This window comes from Procambarus clarkii, chromosome 30, assembly GCF_040958095.1.
Source record: "Procambarus clarkii isolate CNS0578487 chromosome 30, FALCON_Pclarkii_2.0, whole genome shotgun sequence".
NCBI lineage: Eukaryota > Metazoa > Arthropoda > Malacostraca > Decapoda > Cambaridae > Procambarus > Procambarus clarkii.
Genome location: NC_091179.1, coordinates 37,237,025 through 37,263,920, shown reverse-complemented (window position 1 = coordinate 37,263,920; position 26,896 = coordinate 37,237,025). Strand labels below are relative to the sequence as shown.

The following is a 26,896-nucleotide window of genomic DNA, read 5'->3' as shown; positions in this document are numbered from 1 at the left end:
TCCAGTGACTACACCCTGCCAGCAAGCTCCACTGACTACATCCAGCCAACAAGCTCCAATGACTACACCCAGCCAGCAAGCTCCAGTGACTACACCCAGCCAGCAAGCTCCAGTGACAACACCCAGCCAACAAGCTCCAGTGACAACACCCATCCAGCAAGCTCCAGTGACTACACCCAGCCAGCAAGCTTCTGTGACTAGACACAGCAAGCTCCAGTGACTACACCCAGCCAGCAGCTTCAGAAACTACACCCCAGAGAGCAAGCTTCAGTAAATATATCCAGTCATCAACTCTCAGTGTCAACACCCTTCAGCATCAATCAAAATGTAATCCTTCATGTAAATGTATATCCTCGTGGGAAAGAGGGGACGACATCTGCAACTGGTTCAATCAACTAAATCTAAACAACTCACTAAACCCAAAACAAAGTAATTACCCTAACACAAAGAGTCAGTCACCACACAAAATGTTCAACACAAATTCAGCTTAAGCAACACATCAGAAGCAAAACTGAGTTTCATGTGTGTACGACAATAAGACAACGACAGCCATTTATTATATCCAGTATTACCAGCCAAAACAATTCAGAACACTTCAACACAGAGGCCACATTCGCTTACACAGAAGATTACAACAAATGAGTGCAATATTCACTCTCATATACCTGCAGCTCCTTTGAGCATTGGCAACTACACCCCACCAGCCTCACACACGCTGGCACAGTCTGAATATTCGTGGCAGCAGCCAGCGGAACTTGCATAGAGATTTGGTGAACAGGTTGACTGAATTTTCGGTACAATTTTCTCGTCTTGCTGGTTGACTACACCCAACCAGCAACCTCCAGTGACTACACCCAGCCAACAAGCTCTAGTAACTACACCCAGCCAGCAAGCTCCAGTGACTACACCCAGCAAGCAATCTCCAGTGACTACACCCAACCAGCAAGCTCCAGTGACTACACCCAGCTAGCAGCTCCAGTGACTACACCCAGCAAGCAAGCTCCAGTGACTACACCCAACCAGCAAGCTCCAGTGACTACACCAGGCCAGCTAGCTCCAGTGACTACACCCAGCCACCAAGCTCCAGTGACTACACCCAGCCAGCAAGCTCCAGTGACTACACCCAACCAGCAAGCTCCAGTGACTACACCCAGCCAGCAGCTATAGTGACTACACCCAGCCAGCAGCTCCAGTGACTACACCCAGCCAGCAGCTCCAGTGACTACACCCAGCCAGCAGCTCCAGTGACTACACCCAGCCAGCAGCTCCAGTGACTACACCTAGCCAGCAGCTCCAGTGACTACACCCAGGCAGCAAGCTCCATTGACTACACCCAGGCAGCAGCTCCAGTGACTACACCTAGCCAGCTGCTCCAGTGACTACACCCAGCCATCAGCTCCAGTGACTACACCCAGCCAGCAAGCTCCAGTGACTATACCCAGCCAGCAAGCTTCAGTGACTACACCCAGCCAGCAAGCTCCAGTGAGTACACCTAACCAGCAAGCTCCAGTGACTACACCCAGCAAAAAAGCTCCAGCGACTACACCCAGCCAGCAAGCTCCAGTGACTACACCCAGCCAGCAAGCTCCAGTGACTACACCCAGCCAGCAACCTCCAGTGACTACACCCAGCCAGCAAGCTCCAGTGACAACACCCAGCCAGCAAGCTCCAGTGACAACACCCAACCAGCAAGCTCCAGTGACTACACCCAGCCAGCAAGCTCCAGTGACTACACCCAGTCAGCAGCTCCAGTGACTACACCCAGCCAGCAGCTCCAGTGACTACACCCAGCCAGCAGCTCCAGTGACTACACCCAGCCAGTAGCTCCAGTGACTACACCCAGGCAGCAAGCTCCATTGACTACACCCAGCCAGCAGCTCCAGTGACTACACCTAGCCAGCTGCTCCAGTGACTACACCCAGCCATCAGCTCCAGTGACTACACCCAGCCAGCAAGTTCCAGTGACTACACCCAGCCATCAAGCTCCAGTGACTACACCCAGCCAGCAAGCTCCAGTGACTACACCCAGCCAGCTAGCTCCAGTGACTACACCCAGCCAGCAAGTTCCATTGACTACACCCAGCCAGCAGCTCCTGTTGTAACAAACAGGCTGTTGTAAGAATTATTCCAGAAGGTTCCAGAAGTCTTGTAAGCACCTGACTTCTCAACGCGCATTCCTCTGGGGATTAGCAAGTCTGAGTCACAAAATGGCGGACATCTTTGTTCATAGTTTTGTATAATGAACCATTCTATAGTATTCACTTATTTAGAGAAATTAGCCTTTATTCATTTTGTATTAAAATGGTATTGTATAATATTCCTGGTTATAGTACCAAGAGTATTCTAATTATTAGGAGACTTGAGTTAAGTCACCATCAGTGACGTCACGAACCAGATCTAAGTTGTAAGGCGGAGTGACTGGCGGTCATAGGTCATCAAGGTTGACATGTCCAGTATTTCTCAAAGGTCAAATAGCCATTTGCCCGAAACGCTTTGCGTAATAGTGGCTTTAGGCATTGTTTGTACTAGCTCCTATCTATAAAGCCAACAAACTTTGTAAAATCTCTTTATGTATGTACCTTTGCCTAAATAAAAATTATTATTATTATTATTATTATTATTATTTGGTGATCGGGAACAGCTCTGCCGTTAGATGCTTGTGTAATTTAACTTCAATAAAATCATTCAACCAGTCTGGATCAATTAAGTACAACAGAGGTTAATTATTATAACTTAAACCTTGCTAAGTAACTTGGTAAGCAATGCAGAACAATACTCTGCTCTGGGTTCCTGGAGCATCAGAGAGAGGACAGAGTAGTGTGGACTCGAGACCAACTGGGAGAGGTCAACCATCTTACCTCTCCCCCAAGACCAGCCCCAACATCTGAGCTGGTCAACATAGAGGTATAGTTGCTATTGTTATTTATAGGGATAGCCAATTCATTGCCGATCTGGTCAATTAGGGAGTGTTCAAGTAGGGAGTGATAATCATTTAGATTTTGTTTTAGTTTTTCTTGTAATAAATTAATTAGCTAGTAAATTGCATTTTCATTATTTCCATTTGTTTGTTATATGTATATGAATTTGTCCTGGTGACGTGGTCCCTACGAGGCAGAGTTGAATTGGGCGCCGATTCTAACATCGAATCGGAATTCATCATTCCCGTTTAATTAATTCCACACTTAAGATCTTAAAGGGTACCGGTTATAGGGGGATCAAGCCCCAAGGATGATTAATTAGCATGATCGATCCAGACCTCGATCATTGCTCAGTGTTACTGGTCTGGCTGGAGGCGGCGGAGGCGACTCTAGGGTTTTGCTCAAAGCCTATGTCACGTCATACGGGTTGTAGAATCCTAAGTCGGTCAATCATCTTAGGACCACGTGGCGTGGAGTCGGCTTTCTTAAAAGTGGTGGAGTCCCTTGGTAGAGAATAAAAAGTAAGAATACGGGTAGAGGGGGAGAAGAAGGAAAGATCAGTCGAGAAACCCTCCCCCGTGTTACAATGGTGCACAGCGGTGGTTTCAATAATTTTGTTTGAAATTGTTGAAAGGCTCACGCGTCTAGCCATTCGAACACGTGCGTGGATGCTAAGGAGACAGCCGTGGTCCAGGATTAGTCGTGCGCCTCACAACAGTGCGTTTGAGTGGGGAGTGGCGAATCTTGGGTTCATACGGGCTGATACGATTAAGGTTTAGTTAGTAGGATTAGGCTGTTAAGATTTATTGAATAGGAGACTGCTCCGAGTTGATTGGACTGGGTACCATACTCGACCCATTGCAATTAATTCGGAGGTGTTGGGAGCCGCCATACTCTCAACAGCAGTTCCTTGTGGGCTGTCTGGGCGGATATATCTGTGGGACGCCAGGAGATAGTCCGAGGGCGTTGTTAGACGACCCAAAACGCTAGGAAAAACGTAAATCCGTGAAGGGCGTTGCGGCCTCCGAGGGACGGACTAGTAACCTACCTAGCAGCGATTCAACAACTAAGTGATCGCACACATAGTGGAGGTTGAGTCGTGCCTAGTCTTAATTGTTGCTGAAAGCGGCGTGTCGCTCTGTTAGAACCGAGATGGTCGAGACCCCTAGGCTAAGTGTGGTACGGCGGGCCGGTATGAGCAATTATAAGATTAAGTCGAGTGTATCTTTGAATTAAGTATACTAAATTTATAAAGTAATTCCGTTTATTTGCGTTGTTCTAGAGAATAATTTTTTTTCCCCCTAAATTCAATCCCCGGTTAAAAATTTTCCCAAGTGTTCAATATTTTTCTTATGTATTAGGCTAAGGGCGTACATTAAGCTTTGCTATTTCCTGTTGTATTAGTCTAAGGCAGAGGTGTTGTTTCTAGAGCGTAGTTAATCCTCTGGACTTAGGGCTATATGTCGGTCACTATAGTTAGTGAAGGAGTGTGTTAAGGGATAGTAATTTTCGTTGTAAATGTTTAATAGAGTTCGGGAAATATTTCTAAGTATGTTGGGATAAGTTTTCGGCTAATTCAACGTCGGAAAGTCGTTAACTGTAATTAATTGGTATTCGTGGGTCACGTATATGATCTGGGCGTCATTAGGATTCCCCAGTCGATGCGGATGATATGTTCTAGTTTTACCAGTAAGACGGTACAATTGTGTTTTAGACTTTAGAATTTTTTGGTAGAAACGTAGGTGGAAAATTTTCTAAGTCCAGCTTAGGCTAGAATCGTACATTTTGGCGAAAATTCGAATTTTCATGTTTCGTGTATATTCTAGGGCCAGTGTTACTCTCTAGTGCGCGCAAGGGACGTAATTCTGTTCTTAAGCATTAAACAGTGATAATTACATTTTTGCCGAATTTAGTTATTTTTCGAGAAAATCGTGTTGTATTTTTGTCAGAGTCCAAGTGAGGTGAAAACCTCAGATTTTGACGAAAATTCGAATTAAGGAATGTTGAAACCGCCCGATGTGTCAGTATTGTTCTGTATACAACGTCAGCATTAAATAATAACGTATTTATATTTGGGAACGAGAAACCCGTTTTTGCGAATTAAAGGAGTTTTGTGATATTTGGGGTGATAGAATTTTTTCCCTCGGAGTCATAAAATTGGCGAGTCCAGCATTGAGTAAAAACGCAGTTTTTTTTTATAAAAATTCAATTTTTGGTAAGCAAATATATGTCCTGGGTATCTATATTAATCGCTAGAGCGGTTTATTAACGTAAAACTAGTTATTTTCCTTCAGAACAAAAATTTAGATTTTTCAGCGTTTAAGCGAAAAAGCGCGGGACTTAGTTTTTTTTCAGCGCAGCTGGTCCCGCTCCATCAGTCATCAGTGGCCACGCTGCTCACATAGTGTTTAGTATTCAAGTACAGTAAATATTCTTTATTAATCCATCACGAGTGCTGCGCGTTAGTTACTGTTATCATTTAAATTGTTTTATATAAATTAGATTCTTTAATTTTTTTTAACGTAAGGGACTTAGGTTTCAGTAATAGAACTGCGGGTTATTTCAAGGTCAGACACAAGTGCGGGGCAGACACTCATTCATCGAATTCACTTCAGCGATTCTCTCGATTAATCGCTGTATTTCCTATTTTGGGAATTTCGTTGGTTTTCGCTTAGAAAGAGTTGATTTTTTCTTTACTTGTGTAAGATCACGGTTGTAGTGAGTCCGGGTCGAGGGTGTACTAAAGGGTAGTTACAGAGACATGGCACACCAGGAATCACAGGGAATGTTTAACCCAGACAGTGACCAGTCAGTGGAGACCAGTGGGAGTGGAAGTGTAGAGGACAGCTCCTCGTTCAGTGGGGAGCATGGCCAGCAACCTGTTCAACGGGAACAGGGACAACTCCACCAACAGCAGGAACTACCCCACACAACACCAATACCACAACACCTAGGTACACCTCATCCGTCACTACAACAACCCCAACCCCACCTCCCATACCAACCCCATCCTCAATTCCCATACCAACCCCATCCTCAATTCCCATATTAACCCCATCCTCAGTTCCCATACCAACCCTTCCCCCAACCCCAGGCCACTCCATACCCATTCCAACCCCAGGCCACCCCATACCCATTCCAATCCCAGGCCACCCCATACCCATTCCAACCCCAGGCCACCCCATACCCATTCCAATCCCAGGCCACCCCATACCCATTCCAACCTCAGGCCACCCCATACCCATTCCAACCCCAGGCCACCCCATACCCATTGCAACCTCAGGCCACCCACCCCACACCTCAACCCCAACCTCAATCCACACCCCAACCTGAGGCCACCCACACCATACCTCAGCCCCAACCCCAACCCGAGGCCACCCACACCATACCTCAACCCCAACCTCCATCTACACCCCAACCCCAGGCCACCCACACCATACCTCAGCCCCAACTTCAATCCACACCCCAACCCGAGGCCACCCACACCATACCTCAACCCCAACCTCCATCCACACCCCAACCCGAGGCCACCCACACCATACCTCAACCCCAACCTCCATCCACACCCCAACCCCAGGCCAACTACACCATACCTCAACCCAAGGCCACCCACACCGTACCTCAACCCGAACCCCAACCGCAACCCAGTTCCCAACCCCAGGACTCACCCACTGCCAGTAGCCCCGCGTCATATAAACCGGGAATTGTGAGTCTGATTCCCAAGTTGACTCTGCCGACACTCAGAGGTAAGGAGTTGCCGCTTATTAAGGTGGAATGCAACCGCCGAGTGGAAGACTGGCTTTGTCAGATTAGTTCGATGCTGGAGGCTGTCCCAGAGGATAGTTCGAAAATTACTCTCGCTATGGGGGCTTGCGTGGACGTAGCCGGTCCACTGGCGAGACTGACAGAGTTTCAGCACCTGACGACTTGGCCTCAGTTTGTCCAAGCGATTAGGGACAGATTCAAGGAAAAGGTGTCAGAAGATGAGGCTCATTTTTATCTCCAGTCACTTAAGAGGGATGACCGCAGCACTGTCAAGGATTTCGGGTCAATATTAAAGAGCAGGGTTGACGACCTCACTAAGGAACAGGGGTTAGATTCGAGTCAGGCAGAGCGATTCGCTAAACAATTGTTCTGCAAAACATTACCTTCTGATATGGGGCCATTGTTACTTGCGGGTGGAGCGGTTGTGAGTTATAAAGACCTAGTCCAGCAGGCCGCCACAGCCCTAGACAGGCGGACGCGCGCAGGGACATCGGGCACTCACTTGTCGCCATACGTAGAGGCGTTAAGTAAAGGCGAGGGAGCCAAGCCGAGTAACTGTGGCGCGGGTTCCTCAGGCGGGAAGCAGCCCTCGCTGCAAGTTCGAGCCACCCTGCGCGGGGTAACAACAGGGATCCGCGGAGGTGTTACTTCTGCGGGAAGCGCGGGCATATACAGAGGGACTGTAAAGTCACTACTACGAAAACATGAAAGCAGGCTCCTAGTGATGGTAGGCCTACTTTTGAGGTGAAAGTGGAAGGTGTAAGATTGACAGCTTTTGTTGATACAGGAAGCCAGGCAACGGTAATTAAAAAGTCAGCCTTCAGCACTTTTAAGTATGCACGTCTTAAACGTTGCACAAAGACATTAACAGCGGTCAATGGGGAAAAGATTGAGATCGTAGGTCAAGGTACAGTTAATTTTGAGATTGATGGGGAATTGCAGCCTCACACATGTACAATCGTAGAGAACCTTGATTTTCCTGGTCACATCTTAATGGGAACTGATTTTCTGTCGCAATTTGATTATTCCTTGTCTGCTCAAAAAGGGGCTAGGAACTGCAGGTTGCAGTTGGGACAAACTTCCTACCCAGTGGAGATGATCGACCATCCCCCAGTTGTAGCTTCAATTAAAAGAAAGCAGAAATATAATGCGCACTATCCAAAATTGATTTTTAAGTCTCTTCCAGACACATTTAAGAGGTCATGCGCATTGCATGCATTGACCAAACAGAGTTGCCCACCACATTCTGTTAAATTCATTAAAGTAGCCGTGGGACGTCACATACAACCAGGTACCACCCTTCAGGTGGCTGGGAGATGTGATAGCTTATTAATTCCTCACCACTTAATTGTAGTGCTCGATAAAGGTGCACTCATTCCAGTTGTCAATCTTTCACATAAGACTTTTCGCTTCAGGGCAGGTGATAGGGTATCTCAGGGAACCATGGTGGAGGACACAGAAATCTTTCACCATGAGTCAGCTGAGACGCCAACCGTCACTGCACAATGTAGTGCATTGCAAATGATAGATACTAAAACATCATCCAAAGTACAATACGAGGCGAGAAATGTTGCACAGAATGTAGAAGAAGTAGAAAAATTAATATCAGCACTTGATTTGCAACATGTTACACAGGCGGATAGGAAGGCACTGAGAGGAGTTTTACGAAAATTCCCGAAATTGTTTGCGACAGAGGATGACCAGATTGGTCTCCTTGATAAGATCGAGCACACCATTCCAACTGGTGATCATTTGCCTGTGTACACGAGACAGTGGAGGTTGCCGGAACAGGCAAAGAATGTTATCAGGGAGGAGTGCCAGAAAATGTTGAGACAGGGCGTTATAGAGCCTAGTACGTCACCGTGGCTCTCTCCAGTTGTGCTAGTTCGGAAACAGGACGGTAGTTATCGTTTCTGTGTTGACTACCGGAAGATGAACGAATTAACTAAGGGTGATGTGTATCCGTTGTCCCGAATACAGAAGATAATAGATCAATTTGGTGCTGCTAAGTATTTCTCAACTCTTGACGCAAAATCGGCGTATTGGGCGATTCCGGTGGCAGAACAGGATAGGGAAAAAACAGCATTCTCGGATGGTAAGCACACTTATCAATTCCGTAGGATGCCGTTTGGTTTGAAGACAGCGCCCTCGTCGTTTCAGAGAGCCATCAACTTTATCCTTAGTCCGGTACTGGGTAGGCCTTCTTTAGCGTACCTGGATGATGTTGTGATATATTCCAGGACGTTTGAGGAACACCTACGGGACTTGACTGAGACTTTGAAGTTGTTAGATCAGGCAGGTTTCAGGCTGAATGTTCAGAAGTGCACCCTGCGGCTCAGAAATTCAAATTTCTGGGGTTCCAGGTGTGCCCAGACGGTATCCGACCTGACCCAGGTCGGATACCGCGCCATTGCCGACATGCGCCATTGCCGCGCCATTGCTGACATGCCTACTCCAAGGACAGCAAAGGACGTGCGTAGGTTTTTGGGGGCGGCCGGTTATTTTCGTCGTCATATTGAAGGTTTCGCTGGCATTTCAGCACCCCTGACTGATCTGACAAAGAAAAATGCGAAGTTTGTGTGGAAATCTGAGCATGACGAGGCCTATCGCAAACTGAAAGACCAACTAATCACGACACCGGTATTGGCTATTCCTGATTTTGAGAAAGAGTGGGAAGTGCACACTGACGCCAGCGGTATTGCTATTGGCGAGTGCTTAATTCAGCGAGATGCGGATAATTTACCTCATCCAGTAGCCTATTTCAGTAGGAAGGTCAAAGGACCTGAAGTTCGCTATTCAGCTACGGATCGGGAGGCACTGGCAGTAGTAGAATCAGTTAGGTATTTCGAGCCTTACCTATTTCAGCGGCACTTTGTAATCTACACAGACCATAGAGCATTAACACACATATTTATAAAGCGAACGAAATGCCCACGAATGTCACACTGGTTGATACCTGGTTGATGGGGTTCTGGGAGTTCTTCTACTCCCCAAGCCCGGCCCGAGGCCAGGCTCGACTTGTGAGAGTTTGGTCCACCAGGCTGTTGCTTGGAGCGGCCCGCAGGGTCACGTACCCACCACAGCCCGGCTGATCCGGAACTTCTCTTAGAAAACCGTCCAGTTTTCTCTTGAAGATGTCCACGGTTGTTCCGGCAATATTTCTTATGCTCGCTGGGAGGACGTTGAACAACCGCGGACCCCTGATGTTTATACAGTGCTCTCTGATTGTGCCTATGGCACCTCTACTCTTCACTGGTTCAATCTTGCATTTTCTTCCATATCGTTCACTCCAGTACGTTGTTATTTTACTGTGTAGATTTGGGACCTGACCCTCCAGTATTTTCCATGTGTATATTATTTGGTATCTCTCTCGTCTCCTTTCTAGAGAGTACATTTGGAGAGCTTTGAGACGATCCCAATAATTTAGGTGTTTTATCTCGTCTATGCGTGCCGTATATGTTCTCTGTATTCCCTCTATTTCAGCAATCTCTCCTGCTCTGAAGGGGGAAGTGAGTACTGAGCAGTACTCGAGACGGGACAGCACAAGTGACTTGAAGAGTACAACCATTGTGATGGGATCCCTGGATTTGAAAGTTCTCGTAATCCATCCGATCATTTTTCTGGCTGACGCGATATTTGCTTGGTTATGCTCCCTAAACGTTAGATCGTCGGACATCATTATTCCCAAATCCTTGACATGCTGTTTTTCTACTATGGGAAGATTCGATTGTGTTTTGTAACCTGTATTATGTTTCAGATCCTCATTTTTGCCGTACCTGAGTACCTGAAATTTATCACTGTTAAACATCATGTTATTTTCTGCTGCCCAATCAAAAACTTTGTTGACATCTGCTTGTAGTTTTTCAATGTCTTCAGCAGAGGTAATTTTCATGCTGATTTTTGTGTCATCTGCAAAGGACGACACGAAGCTGTGGCGTGTATTTTTGTCTATATCAGATATGAGAATAAGGAACAGTAGCGGTGCAAGGACTGTACCTTGAGGTACAGAGCTTTTAACATCGCTTGGACTCGATTTTATCTGATTGACTGTTACTCTTTGTGTTCTGTTCGACAGGAAATTGAGTATCCAGCGTCCTACTTTTCCAGTTATTCCCATTGACCTCATTTTGTGAGCTATCACCCCATGGTCACATTTGTCGAACGCCTTTGCAAAGTCCGTGTATACAACATCTGCATTTTGCTTTTCTTCTAGGGCTTCTGTGATTTTGTCATAGTGGTTGAGTAACTGTGCCAGACAGGATCTTCCCGCTCTAAATCCATGTTGTCCTGGATTGTGCAATTCATTGTTTTCCATAAAACTAGAAATTTGATTCCTAATCACTCTTTCAAACACTTTTATTATGTGTGATGTTAGTGCAACTGGCCTATAATTTTTTGCCAAGGCTTTACTCCCCCCCTTGTGCAACGGAGCTATATCTGCAGATTTAAGTGCTGCTGGTATCTCCCCTGTATCCAGGCTCTTTCTCCATATTACGCTGAGTGCTCTCGCTACTGGTACTTTACATTTCTTTATGAATATTGAATTCCATGAGTCAGGCCCAGGAGCTGAGTGCATAGGCATATTATCAATTTCTCTTTCAAAGTCTTCCGAGTTTGTGGTAATATCCGTAATATTATCTGCAGCTTGAATGTCATTCATAAAGAAGCTGTCTGGGTCATCAACTTTCATGTTGTTTATTGGTGTGCTAAACATAGCCTCATACTGGCTTCTTAGAATTTCACTAATCTCTTTGTTGTCCTCTGTGTACGTACCTTCATTTGTAATTAACGGTCCAATACTGGTCGAGGTTTTGGATTTTGATTTTGCGTATGTGAAAAAATATTTCGGATTTTTCCTTATCTCTTGTATAGCTTTCTGTTCCAATTCCATTTCCTCAGACTCATATGATCGCTTCAACGTTTGTTCTATTTCCTCAATCTCCCTGCTTAGGCTTTTTTTCCTTGCTTGTGATAGTTGTGTCTGCCGAAGCATTTCCGTTATTTTTTCCTTCTCCTGTACAGTCGTCTCCGTTCTCTTTCTAGAGTGGTCCTCTTTCTGCCCCTCCTCACAGGTACGTGCTTCAAGCAGACCTTATAAGCTTCAGCTGTCAGTTGAGCTATTCCCTGTGTGGGAGTTTTGTCGCTTAAGACCGTCTCCCATTGAATGGTTGCAAGGTCTACATTTATTTTTTCCCAGTCAATCCTCTTATTGTTGAAATTGAATTGATTGAATATTCCTTCTCGCTTGTTGGGTCTCTTAGACCTACTACCGTTATTTATGCTAGTTCGCACTTCAATGAGCTTATGGTCTGAGTATGAAGTATCTGAGATTGTGATATCCCTGATTAGTTCATCATTGTTTGTGAATAACAAGTCTAGTGTGTTTTCGTTTCTAGTTGGTTCTGTAATCTGTTGATTGAGCGTGAATTTGTCACAGAATCTCAAAAGTTCTCTAACCTGTGGTTGGTTATTTCCCGGGTCTCACGCTGGTCTCACGAACTTTCGGCCCACTCATTCCAGATTTTGTACAAGCCTGGTCCAGCACATGTTGTGCCAGATACGCTAAGTAGAAACATAGCGTCAGTTCAAGTTAATGTAAATATTGAAACCATTCCATCAGATAAAATGAGAGAATACCAGATGAGCGAGCCTAGATGGAGAGAAATCATTGAGTATTTAGAGGGAGGAAAATACCCGAAGAAGAAAAAGAATTTACCTATTCATGATTTTGAAATGAAACAGGGCGTCCTGTATTATGTTAATAGCCAGAATGATAGGGCGGTATTTCAACTAGTTATTCCAGACGCGTTGCGGTCATCAGCGTTAAAGCTTGCGCATGCTTCTAAAATTGCAGGGCATCCGGGGGTCTTTAAAACCCACTTAAAGGCAAAGTCTCTATTTTATTTCCCAGGATTACTTTCTGAAGTAATCAATTTCGTGAAGTCGTGCCCTCGTTGCCAGAGGAGGAAAGGTCAACCCGTTCTCACACAAGACAGCACATATATGACTTTATGCTTAAAGTCAATATGTTGAATGTGATTTAGTACATATGTGATATATTCCCAGTTACCTTTTTTACCAAGGCCCAAACTCATCCTCACGTACCAATTTACGTCTCACAGTACCCGTCCATCAACGTAGATAGCAGAATAGTCGTGATTGGTTCAATTATAATGAAAATTGTAGTTTTCATGTCCCACATGGGTTGTGAAATTTACCTACTATTGTCTATGCTCTTATAATATTACAGATCAGCTATATCCTATTGAAGGCTCATAGTTTTGTTTTGAGAAATATTAGTTGTTCTTAGTAAATTATAATAAGCACTATAAATTATTACATAGAATAACAGTGCTTCACCAATCAATATTTTATACCATAGTTGGTGCTTTAAAAATCTTTAAAGAATGTTTTGTAGGAACGCTAACAGAAAACGATGTTACATTGGAATGTTTATGGGGTAAACTATTGCAAACAGCATGGTATGGTGTCTACTATACCAAATATTTGATGGGTATAGGGTCCAATACCACCTGTTAGGTGGGTAAGGGGTCCAATACCACCCGCAGAATGGGTATGGGGGTCACATCCACCCACAGGATGGGTATGGGGATCACTTCCACCCACAGGAAGGGTATGGGGTCCAATACCATCCACTGGATGTGTATGGCGTCCACTACCACCCACAGGATTTGTATGGGGCTCACAAACACCCACAGGATGGGTATGGGGTTTAATACCATCCACAGGATGAGTATGGCGTCCACTATCACCCACAGGATGGGTATGGGGCTCCAACCACCCACAGAATAAGTATGGGGTCCAATAACACCCACTGGATGTGTATGGCGTCCATTGCCGCCTACAGGATGCGTATAGGGTCCAGTATCGCCAACAGGATTAGTATATAGGGTCCACTGCCGCCCACAGGGTTGATAGAGGGGTTCAATACCGCCCACAGGGTCGGTAGGGGGTTCACTACCGCCCACAGGGTCGGTATGGGGTCTACTGCCACCCACAGGGTCGGTATGGGGTCCACTGCCACCCACATGGTCGGTATGGGGTCCACTACCGCCCACAGGGTCGGTAGGGCGTCCACAGGGTCGGTAGGGGTCCACTACCGCCCACAGGGTCGGTAGGGGGTCCACTGCCGCCCACCGGGTCGGTAGGGCGTCCACTACCTCCCACAGGGTCGGTAGGGATCCACTACCGCCCACAGGGTCGGTAGGGCGTCCACTATCGTCCACAGGGTCGGTAGGAGTCCACTACCGCCCACAGGGTCGGTAGGGGGTCCACTGCCGCCCACAGGGTCGGTAGGGGGTCCACTACCACCCACAGGGTCGGTAGGGGATCCACTACCGCCCACAGAGTCGCTATGAAGTCAACTACCACCCATAGTGTTTGCATAGTGTCCACTACCGCCCATAGTGTTTGTATAGTGTCCACTACCGCTCATAGTGTTATTATGGGGTCTACTTCCCCTCATAGTGTCGGTATGGGGCTCCATTACTACCCACAGGGTGAGTCTGGGGTCTATTTTTTTCTGTATAGCAGAGGTGGCAATACTGCTTTTCCAATCTCATTTGTTGTTCAATGTAAAATATTTGTTGCTCGACTTGCAACAATTTATATATATATATATATATATATATATATATATATATATATATATATATATATATATATATATATATATGTATGTATATAGTATTATACCTTTGCAATAATGAACCAATGTGTGTATTTTCATAACTCATTTTAAATACTTGAAAAATATATAACTACATAGTGAATGCAAGTCAATGTATATTTATATATTTATTTATTTATTTATATACAAGAAGGTACATTGGGTTAGAGAGAATACATAGCATAGTATTTGCAATCTTGTAAAGCCACTAGTACCTTCAGGGTTTCGGGCAGGTCCTTAATCAAACAGAAAATTTTAAGTAGGTAAATTCTAGCAGAATTAATAAAATTATAACAGATACCTTGCAAGAAAAAAAATTAGATGAGAGAGAGAATAGTAAGTATATTAAAGCACATTGGTTTATTAAAGCTCTGGTTGATTACATTGACAACTTGATTGGTAATTTAAACAAGATTAACAGACACCGTACAGCTGATTGATAGCACATATAAGAAGACAGCAATGATCACGATGGTAAAGATATTCGGATTGGGTACATAAAGGTAGGGAGATTGGGTAGCAATAGATACAGTGCAATTTTAAAGCAACAAGGTAAAAAAAACTATGCAGATGAGATTAGGTACTTTTTAGTTTTGTTTTTGAATGACGCAAAAGTTGGACAGCTTTTCAATTCATTAGGGAGTGAGTTCCATAGACTGGGTCCGTTTATTTGCATAGTGTTTACACAGATTATGTTTGACTCTGGGGATATCAAAGAGATATTTATTTCTGGTGTGGTGATAATGGGTCCTATTACATCTGTCCAGGGAAAGTTTCAGAGCAGGATTTGCGTTTAAGAACAGGGTTTTGTAAATGTAATTGACACAAGAAAGTTTGTGGAGTGAGATTATGTTTAGCATGTTAAGGGAGTTAAACAAGGGGGCTGAGTGTTGTCTGAAAGCAGAATTTGTTATTATTCTGATAGCAGATTTTTGTTCGATGATGATGGACATGAGGTGGTTTGCAGTGGTTGAACCCCATGCACAGATACCATAATTAAGATAGGGATAGATTAGTGTACAATATGTAGAGATGAGAGCAGAGTTAGGTACATAATATCTGATTTTGGAGAGTATCCCAACTGTTTTAGAGACTTTCTTAGTTATGTGCTGTATGTGGGTGCTGAAGTTAAGTCTCTTGTCTAGGAATAGGACAAGAAACTTTCCATCATTTTTATTGCTAATGTTTACATTATCTATCTGAAGCTGAATTGCATTTGTATATTTGCTTCCAAATAAAATGTAGTAGGTCTTTTCTATGTTAAGTGTTAGTTTATTGGTTGACATCCATAAGTGGACTTTTTTAGTTCATTATTAACAACATCATTTAGTGTATGTGGGTTGGGGTTAGAGTAGATGAGGGTAGTGTTGTTCCGAACCATAATGGAAACTGGCCCAACTATGGGATGGGTTAACCCAAGTATCGCGTTTCCAAAAGGGTCGCCCATGTTGGAAAAGACGAACGCCGAATGAATATTGTTGAAAACTTCTTGATGACTTATTAAACCAAAATTATTTATTAGTCAGAAGAAAGACAAAAACGCGATCTATATGTAAAACTTCTACCAGACAAATATTTTAAGTAAAACTGATGATATTTGTAGTTTTATAAAAGGGGCAGTTTTCATCGCTCGTCGAGCTCGAAAACCGCAGCATTCATTTATTTATTTATTTATGCATTTACAAGAAGGTACATTGGGAATGTGAGGATACATAATATGGTAATTACAGTTTTGTAAAGCTACTAGTACGCGAAGCGTTTCGGGCAGGAAATCTCAGAACCATGCCTATTTCACGCAGATTCCTTAATAAACGTAAGAGTTATATATGTCACAAGATAGATATAATTATAAGCTTCATTCTAAATACCTTACCATGGGCATATTTAAATTTAAAGCGAAGATTCGTGTACTTTTATAATAGCCGAGCTCCGACCCCGGACAGATTGATCGACCGAGCAACTCTCTCTCAGAACAATGTTTATTTCACGTGAATTCGTTAATAAACATATATGTTTTATATGTCTCAAGAAAGGCAGACATATAAGCTTCACTTTAAACACTTTACCATAGACATATTTAAAGTTCTAATGAAGATACATGTATTTTAAAAATTATGGAGCTCCCACCCCGTACAGACTGAACGACAGAGCAACTTTCTCTCAGATCAATGTTTATTTCACGGAAATTCGTTAATAAACACAAATGTTTTATATTTCTTAATCAAGATAGTAATAAGAGCTTCATTTTAAATACATTACAATTGACATATTTATAGCTCAAGTGAAGATACATATGTTTTTATAGTAGCGCTCAGTAGCTTGTCGGGCATGGAGTGCAGACGCCTACGCACTTGCCGATATATTGTATAATTAACAAAGATACGTTAATAAAGCCTAAAATCTTATATGCCTCCTGAAAGACCGAGATATGAACATTATTATGATTGCACCAAATGAAATATATCATGTTCGAGAACAAAGATATATCAATTTTAAATTAAGTTTCGACTCTTGCTCGGGCGAGAGAGATGGGGCGACTCTCGCCCCATCTATTGGAGATTCTGTCCACTAAAGACCCAAAGCTACTCAAACCCGCTTAGCATTATTTAAGTAATGAAGTAATATGGTATATTTACTCACTATAATGTGGGTGCTGAATGCATAACATGAGAAAACATATATTTACTCCAAACTAATATAATTTCATTATGAAATAAGTAGCATCAAAGGAAGTCGACGGTCCAAGCGTCAATGTTGTGGAGCGACTTATCCAAGATATATCGTTGTTTGGAAAGTGTTTATTGGCATATCCAGTTGTCGCACTTCTCTGCACAAATTATCACAAATAACATAACTAGCCAAAAAACATTTAACATTTATTAAAAAGTATATGTTTGGAAGTTAAATCGACTTCATAGGACAGTAGTTTTGTTATATATATTCGTTATTCGTTGACATGAGTTCGCTACTTAAACTACCATGTACTGTACTTATGTAAAATCTCTCATGTCTCTTCGCTCATCTCACCGAACCATACAGGCTCTGTGATATATTGTTAAATTAATTGAGATTCACAAATAAAGCTTATAATTGTATATGTTATCAAAAAGGCAGAGCTTAGTTTAGTTCATTTATTATGCACCCCATACCCATCCTATGAGCGATAGTGGAGTGTTACAGAGGCACACAATGGGCTCAGGGACTGAGCCCCACAATTCAAATTGCCAAGCAGGTTATAATCTTGATAAGGTAGTTACAAAAGTCAATGCACATTGTCACATCAACAATGGGCTCGAGACCGACCACAAGTACAGTTTATAATTTAAGCAACTGACATATATGGAGGGCTAGTGTCACAATTGATATGTTTATCCTACACATAACCCCCTCTCCCCCATCCAATGGGCAGCAGTGGATAGGTTACAATCAAGTCGTTTTTTGCGTTTTATTCAGAGATTAGATCTTATTGGGTGAGGAAAGATATTCATATTTTAAAGAAGGCTTCTTGGCTGATGCTCTCCATTGATGGAAAATATACAACCTTTTGAAAATCAATGTTAGTTTGATCTAGATATTGTAATTAATGAAAGTATTTATGTCATTAGAAAGGTAGAAATATAGGCTACATTTAAAATCCTTTGTCATAAATATAACTGAAGTGAAAACGAAGATATATGCGTTTTGATAGTTACTTGATGGCTAGCTCTGAGAGTGTGAAGCCCTGCACACCAGTCAATAAATTGTATAATTAGTTTTTATATATTTTAATTAATCTTAAAAATCTATATGTCCGAAGAAAGGAAGATGTAGCCGTTAAAGTGACAACATTTAAAAATATATATCTCTTAAGTTAAATAAATAATACCACCTTATCGCCGGTGTCCGGACACATGAAAACTACCTAGGTATCAGTATCCAGCCAGGCGGGGATCACAGGCTGCACAATACTGATAAATTTTGTAATGCACTACTTGTGGTCGATCTCGAACCCATTTATGATGTGACGACTTATAGTGAATTTTGTAACTAGCTCATCAAGATTGTAACTTGCTTAGCTAAATGAATTGTGGGGTTCGGTCCATTCATTTTCTTTCTTTATTATGCACCCCATAATACCCATCCCGTGGGTGGTGGTGTAAAGGATTACAGATGCACATAATCGGTTCAGGAACTGAACCCCCTAGTTCGTTTAGCTAAGCAAATAACAATCTTTTGACGCTAGTTACAAAATTATTAATGTACACATACTTATGCATACATGCACATATACATACGTATACATACACATACATATTTAATCAGCTACACAAATACACACATGTATTTAAATTTTTAAAATACATGTATCTTCATTAGAACTTTAAATATGTCTATGGTAAAGTGTTTAAAGTGAAGCTTATATGTCTGCCTTTCTTGAGACATATAAAACATATATGTTTATTAACGAATTCACGTGAAATAAACATTGTTCTGAGAGAGAGTTGCTCGGTCGATCAATCTGTCCGGGGTCGGAGCACGGCTATTATAAAAGTACACGTATCTTCGCTTTAAATCTAAATATGCCCATGGTAAGGTATTTAGAATGAAGCTTATAATTATATCTATCTTGTGACATATATAACTCTTACGTTTATTAAGGAATCTGCGTGAAATAGGCATGGTTCTGAGATTTCCTGCCCGAAACGCTTCGCGTACTAGTAGCTTTACAAAACTGTAATTACCATATTATGTATCTTCACATTCCCAATGTACCTTCTTGTAACAAACTAGGCTAAGGTCATAAGAACATAACTTCTAAGACTTCATAGCGACCCTGTGGGCGGCAGTGGACCCCCTACCATTCCAACCCTGTGGGCGGTAGTGGACCCCTACCGACCTTGTGGACCCCATATCGACCCTGTGGACGTTAGTGGACCCCCTACCGACCCTGTGGGCGGCAGTGGACCCCCCTACCAACCCTGTGGACGGCAGTGGACCCCCTACCAACCCTTTGGGCGGTTGTGGACCCCTACCGACCCTTGGACGGTTGTGGCCGCCCTACCGACCCTGTGGGCGGTCGTGGACCCCATACCGACCCTGTGGGTGGCAGTGGACCCCATACCGACCCTGTGGGTGGCAGTGGACCCACATACCGACCCTGTGGGCGGTATTGAACCCCCTACCGACCCGGTGGGCGGCAGTTGACCCCCTACCAACTCTGTGGGCAGTAGTGGACCCCCAACCGACCCTGTGGGCGGCAGTAGACCCTATATACTAATCCTGTGGGCGATACTGGACCCTATACTCATCCTGTGGGCGGCAATGGACGCCATACACATCCAGTGGGTGTTATTGGACCCCATACTTATTCTGTGGGTGGTTGGAGCCCCATAACCATCCTGTGGGTGATAGTGGACGCCATACTCATCCTGTGGATGGTATTAAACCCCATACCCATCCTGTGGGTGGTTGTGAGCCCCATACAAATCCTGTGGGTGGTAGTGGACGCCATACACATCCAGTGGATGGTATTGGACCCCATACCCTTCCTGTGGGTGGAAGTGATCCCCATACCCATCCTGTGGGTGGATGTGACCCCCATACCCATTCTGCGGGTGGTATTGGACCCCTTACCCACCTAACAGGTGGTATTGAACCCTATACCCATCAAATATATGGTATAGTAGACACTATACCATGCTGTTTGCAGTAGTTTACCCCATAAACATTCCAACGTAACATCGTTTTCTGTTAGCGTTCCTACAAAACATTCTTTAAAGATTTTTAAAGCACCAACTATGGTATAAAATATTGATTGGTGAAGCACTGTGTTACGAACCCGGATCCAACGTCCGAGCCTGGAGCAGTGACAAACACGCCATCTGTGGGTCAGCTCCCGAAACCCCCGCCAAACGAACGACGACACCTAGTGAGGACAGCGTGTACTGGCCTCGAGGACCAGTTTCCAGTCTGGTTCAGCGCTCAACACCACCGCTCCTGACCTCTGGTGAGGTGGTGCTCCGACGACAGCGCCATCTATGGACTGGATACGTCAGGTGTTAGTATCTGAGCCTGTGAGTGTGGTGTATTAGTGTCCCAGTTATTGATGACGTGTCTGCTTACAGAGCCGACCTGGGACCACTGTGTTGAAGGTGAAGTCAGTCTACCCGAGGCAGCCAGTCTCCATACTGTGAAGTTTGCTGCAGCTGTTGTGACGTCGTCCCCCCGGAGGAACACTGTGGTGTGTTAAGCCTGCCAGTGGAGTGGCAGTGGAAGGATTTACCCGGGACCGACGGTTGGAGAAGATAATCCACTGGGGTATTGAGGACAGGAGGGTGATTGGTGATATCACACGAGACTCCTGTCTAGGGCGTACCCCTTTTATCGTTCGTGGAGTGGCCGTACCAGCCTTGGTGGCTCATTACCTGCCAGCAGACCTGCTGGACGTGTGGTTGACGGCCTCCACGACGGTGCCCCCAGTGGACCTGTGTTGTGGCTGACCTGTGGCCAGGGTAGGCTCGGCGTTCTCAGAGGACACGTCTTGAGGCCACGAAGAAAGCACCGCGGACTCGGCACCTAGCTTCGAGGATCCATAGTCTCCAGCAGAAGACTACAGTGTTGATCCCCTTTGTAAAGTGTTAATACCCCTCCCCCTTGTGTACGTTTTACTTTTATATATTTAAATGGTGATGGTGAACATTATATAATATTAAGTTCTTAACTTTCTTTCCCTACTCCCTTTTAAGTTACTTGCGTCACGGATCTCATCCCTTGATAGCCACTACTGGCTTGGGAACGGATACCTATATCTTCCTCTAACAACATCAGAGTGAGAACCCCGTTGCGTCCCGAGAGGGCCGTAACATAATTGGCATCCCCAGCGGGATCCGTCCCCTTGTTAAGTATGTTTGACAGGGGTGGTGAAGTGGCGTAATCCCTGTATATAATTCCCCCTGTGTGACGATTGTGACGTTATACGTCCTGTGCGGTGCTCAGAGTGACTAAGTGCAATATTGACTAGTGCGGTGCTCAGTGATTTAGTGCACTATTGTAGAGCGAAGTGTTCGTTTGGACTCAGTGCAATATTGGGTAGTGCGGTGCCCGGAGTGATTACGTGCAATATTGGCAAGTGCAGTGTTTGGTGCGATAAAGTGCAATATTGGCGTAGAACAGTGCTCGGTGCGTTAAGTGCTAACGTGTAAGCAGTGTGTTAAGTGCTAAGTGTTCCATCTGTGACAATGGCAGACAAAGCTACCATCGATGATCTGGACGAGGTTCAGGCTTTTCTGAACAGAGAGGATTGTCTTGCCAGATTAAAATATCTGAGCAAACCAGAGCTTGTACTAGTGAGCGCCTACCTAGAGATCAAGATCCGTGCCAGTGATTCCCGTGTGGAAATATTGTCCAAGGTTCACCGGCACTTGAAGGCAGAAGAGAAACAGGAAGGCGAGACTCCTAGTACAAAGGAAAGTGCAGACATAGCTTCCACGGAAAAGGAAGATAAGGGCAGCGACGTTGACAGTGATGCAGGCGAGCTTAATATCAGCTTCCTAACAGTCAAGATGCGTGCCCTAGAGATCAATCGTGAAATAGAATGGAAGAAATTAGAAATGGAACGAGAGAGACAAGATAAAGAATTAGAGATGAGACGTTTAGAATTAGAAGAAAGGAAAGCAGAGAGAGGAAGAGAAACGAGTAAGAGAAGAACGAGAAAAAGAGAGACGAGAAAGAGAAGAGCGAGAAAGAGAAAGAGAAGAACGAGAAAGAGAAAGAGAAGAGAGACGAGAGAGAGAAGAACGAGAGCGAGAAAGGGAGGAAAGAGAGAGACAACATGAACTAGAAGTATTGCGATTAGGCGGTGGTCGGAGGCAAACAACGGACACCAGTATCTTCGATCCGGTACGCAACATCAAAATGGTCCCCAAATTCCATGAGAAGGTGTCAAAATTCTTTGCAGCCTTCGAGAAAGTCGCTGCCTCTTTGGAGTGGCCAAGGGAGAATTGGGCCATCATGATACAGTCAGTCTTGACTGGGAAGGCCCAAATTGCCTACTCTACGTTATCCCTTGACGACTCCAGCGATTATGACAAGGTGAAGAAAGTTGTGCTCATGGCGTACCAATTGGTACCTGAGGCGTATAGGCAAAAGTTCAGAAACCTGAAGAAGACCTCAGAGCACACTTTCACAGAGTTCGCCACGATCAAGGAGCGACTTTTTCAAGAATGGTGTGCCTCTCGGAAGGTGGAGACCAGGGAAGACCTCGAACAGCTGATTCTGCTCGAAGACTTCAAGGATTGTTTGTCTGGAGACCTCAAGACATACTTAGAAGAGCAGCAGGTGGAGACCTTGAGTGCAGCAGCCACCATGGCTGAAGAGTATATCCTGACTCATAGGCCGTCTGCTAAGTACGTCCCGAGGAATTACCAGCGCCGGTTTGACAGACCTCACGACGTAGAAGAAGAAAGACCCGTCCCACAAAGTGCTAAGAAGACGCCCCCAAGTAGCCCCCGAAGAACAAGTCCTAGCAGTCCGAAACACCGGAGCCCGAGGAGGAATATGGTGTGCTGGACTTGTGGGCAGAAAGGGCACATAGCTGCTAGGTGCCGAGGCAGAAGAGGTGACAGCGCACGAAGGGAGGTGATGTTGATGAGCTGTGGAACATCACCAGCAGGAAGCCAGTCGACGGCGACGCAGGAAGAACCCAGATTGTTTTCCCCTCACACTTCAGGCGGGTATGTATCGAGTGATCATACTGGTAGATCTGTAGTAGTGCTCAGAGATAGTGGAGCAGCCCAGTCCCTGATCATGAAGAGCTCGATACCCGAGGGAGTAAGTGTGGACGGGAGACAAGAGGTTGTCCTGGTTGGGTTTCCAAGGACGCAGTACATCGCCCCCTTAGTGCCAGTACATCTCGACTCGCCTTATTTCAGCGGCACATGTGCGTTGGCAGTAGTCGATACCCTCCCTGTGGCTGGGATTGACGTGGTACTAGCCAACGACTTGGTGACCGATTGGAGCACCAATCGTCCCAAGGTTGCGGACGAGTCTACCGGAACAGCACGGTCTGAGGTAACAGGCAATGGTAATGTCCAGGTAAAGACAGACCCGGATTTGAACATGTCTAATTTGTCCTCTCCCCCGCAGATCGACAGTTGTCTAGCAGTGTCTCCTGATTCTTCTCTCGACAAGGAACATGAGGTTACGATAGCAGAAGTACCTGAGCTAGAAGAGAGGCCTTGTGTGCAGACACCCACGGATACCAACGAGTCTGGAACGAAGGCTGAGGTGTACTTGCGGTATGGCAAGTTACAGCGTGTAGTGGACCAGCCAGAGATTCCCCAGACGTCAGAGGTATGTGAGGTGTGTTCAAAAGGTCTAGTGCCCTCTTCGGTCCAAGCCAGGCTTGTGGATGTTGCCGACTATGGACATGACAAGTTCAGGAAGCGTATCCCTCAATTGGCCCCATGTTTCTTAGCGATATTTTGTTTGATGCTCAAGTGTGTTCCCAGTGTTCTCAGTAAGGATCAGTGGACGACCCGAAGAATGATGGCTCCCATGAACATCGTGAAGAGGTCCCAGGGATTGGAGATTTGTACTGCAAGTGTTGCAGTTGAAGAAGGGACCTGGAAGGTAATGGTTGATACAGGAGGTACGACATGTGATAAATTGAGTGACTGTTTCCGACAGGTTGACACCCCTCGCGTGATAGCCTCAATGCAGCGTTATGCGGAACGTTGGTCGACCTGACGGTGGCAGAGTGAATGCCATCTGCGACGTACAAGCAGCCCTGTTGGGACTAGGTGTGAACCTAGTAGGGTATGCTGTAAGTATTGACTTACCCACTGTCGCGATCACTCTGAATTATCAGACCCCTGTATTCCAGGTTCCTGTCTCCCTGAAGGACCATCGGACCGGCACCAGAAATGCCGTCTGTGGTCAGCCATCATCGGTGCCACGACATAAGGAAGTGTCGAGTCACCCCAAATCGTGTCGAAACCAATCCTTACTCGAGAGGTGTGAGATGATGTCCCTGTTTGCCATCGCAGAGGAGGTGTGGAAGATTATGTCAGGCAGGTCATCGCCTGCCATTTTCAAGGTCCCTTTGTGCCAGGAATTTTCTTTAGTACAATTCAGTAGACAAGACAGCCTCATCACTCCAGTTCATAGTATAAGTAAGTCCATTTGGAGTTGTGTCGCCCTGCTAATTTGGTTCGTGCTTTTTATAGAACCCCAAACCAAATTCCTTTTGGTGGGGAGATGTTACGAACCCGGATCCAACGTCCGAGCCTGGAGCAGTGACAAACACGCCATCTGTGGGTCAGCTCCCGAAACCCCCGCCAAACGAACGACGACACCTAGTGAGGACAGCGTGTACTGGCCTCGAGGACCAGTTTCCAGTCTGGTTCAGCGCTCAACACCACCGCTCCTGACCTCTGGTGAGGTGGTGCTCCGACGACAGCGCCATCTATGGACTGGATACGTCAGGTGTTAGTATCTGAGCCTGTGAGTGTGGTGTATTAGTGTCCCAGTTATTGATGACGTGTCTGCTTACAGAGCCGACCTGGGACCACTGTGTTGAAGGTGAAGTCAGTCTACCCGAGGCAGCCAGTCTCCATACTGTGAAGTTTGCTGCAGCTGTTGTGACGTCGTCCCCCCGGAAGAACACTGTGGTGTGTTAAGCCTGCCAGTGGAGTGGCAGTGGAAGGATTTACCCGGGACCGACGGTTGGAGACGATAATCCACTGGGGTATTGAGGACAGGAGGGTGATTGGTGATATCACACGAGACTCCTGTCTAGGGCGTACCCCTTTTATCGTTCGTGGAGTGGCCGTACCAGCCTTGGTGGCTCAGTACCTGCCAGCAGACCTGCTGGACGTGTGGTTGACGGCCTCCACGACGGTGCCCCCAGTGGACCTGTGTTGTGGCTGACCTGTGGCCAGGGTAGGCTCGGCGTTCTCAGAGGACACGTCTTGAGGCCACGAAGAAAGCACCGCGGACTCGGCACCTAGCTTCGAGGATCCATAGTCTCCAGCAGAAGACTACAGTGTTGATCCCCTTTGTAAAGTGTTAATACCCCTCCCCCTTGTGTACGTTTTACTTTTATATATTTAAATGGTGATGGTGAACATTATATAATATTAAGTTCTTAACTTTCTTTCCCTACTCCCTTTTAAGTTACTTGCGTCACGGATCTCATCCCTTGATAGCCACTACTGGCTTGGGAACGGATACCTATATCTTCCTCTAACAACATCAGAGTGAGAACCCCGTTGCGTCCCGAGAGGGCCGTAACACACTGTTATTCTGTGTAATAATTTATAGTGCTTATTATAATTTACTTAGAACAACTAATATTTCTCAAAACAAAACTACGAGCCTTCAATAGGATATAGCTGATCTGTAATAATATATGAGCATGGACAATAGAAGGTAAATTTCACAACCCATGTGGGACATGAAAACTACAATTTTCATTATAATTGAACCAATCACGACTATTCTGCTATCTACATTGATGGACGGGTACTGTGAGACGTAAATTGGTACTTGAGGATGAGTTTGGGCCTTGGTAAAAAAGGTAACTGGGAATATATCACATATGTACTAAATCACATTCAACATATTGACTTTAAGCATTAAGTCATATATGTGCTGTCTTGTGTGAGAACGGGTTGGGAAAGGTACCCTTAAGGTACAAGCCCCACTTCAGGAATTTCCTGAAATTCGTGAGCCTTTAGATCGTGTGGGCGCCGATTTGATTGATTTACATCACAGTCATTCAGGTAACAGATACGTGTTGGTGCTAGTTGACCATCTGTCTAGGTACACTACACTAGTTGCATTACCTCAGAAGGATTCTCGTACGGTTGCAGATGCGTTCTTGCGTAGGTTCGTTACTGTATTCGGACCTCCTAAAGTTGTAGTCTCTGACCGGGGTCAAGAATTCAATGGGAATATATATAGAGAAGTTTGTAAGATTTTAGAGACAACTTCGACTTTTACAACAGCCTACCACCCACAAGCAAACGGAATGACGGAACGGACTAATCGTTCACTCAAGGATATGCTTGCAATCCTTGCTGAACATGACGCAAACACCTGGGATGAACACCTACCCAATGTTCAGTTCGCCTTGAATACTGCCATCCACCAATCAATTAACACCCAACCACTTCATTTGTTTACTGGTAATTCATGCAATTTCCCCTCAGGTCTGCTTAACAGACATAATGTTGCATACGGGGAGGACTATCCTTCAGAGGTCCTTGGAAAAATGAGAAATGCATGGAATATAGCAGCTGAAGCGTCCAAGAAGGAACGGACTCGGTATGCTCATTTTTATGACAAGAAAGTGCGCCCCCTAGAGTTGAAGGAAGGAAGCCTCGTATTGAGAGTGAATGAGGCTGCGCCCGCCAATCAGAGTAGGAAACTAGCTCCGAGGTGGCGAGGGCCATATAGAGTAATTAAAAGGGCGGGACCGGTTAATCATGTTATAAAAGGAGTATTCGAGGACCAGGTGGAAAGGACAATTCATGTAAATAAA

General features: G+C 45.0%; 1 protein-coding gene across 1 annotated transcript in view; it reads left to right on the top strand.

Moving 5' to 3' along the window:
* Positions 1 to 26,896, top strand: part of LOC138370055 (dentin sialophosphoprotein-like) — an 80,358-nt gene that overhangs the window by 26,410 nt on the left and 27,052 nt on the right. Inside the window, exon 2 of the mRNA XM_069333832.1 lies at positions 9,047 to 9,155. Coding sequence (XP_069189933.1) covers positions 9,047 to 9,155 — 109 coding nt within the window. The remainder of the gene's footprint in view (positions 1 to 9,046; positions 9,156 to 26,896) is intronic.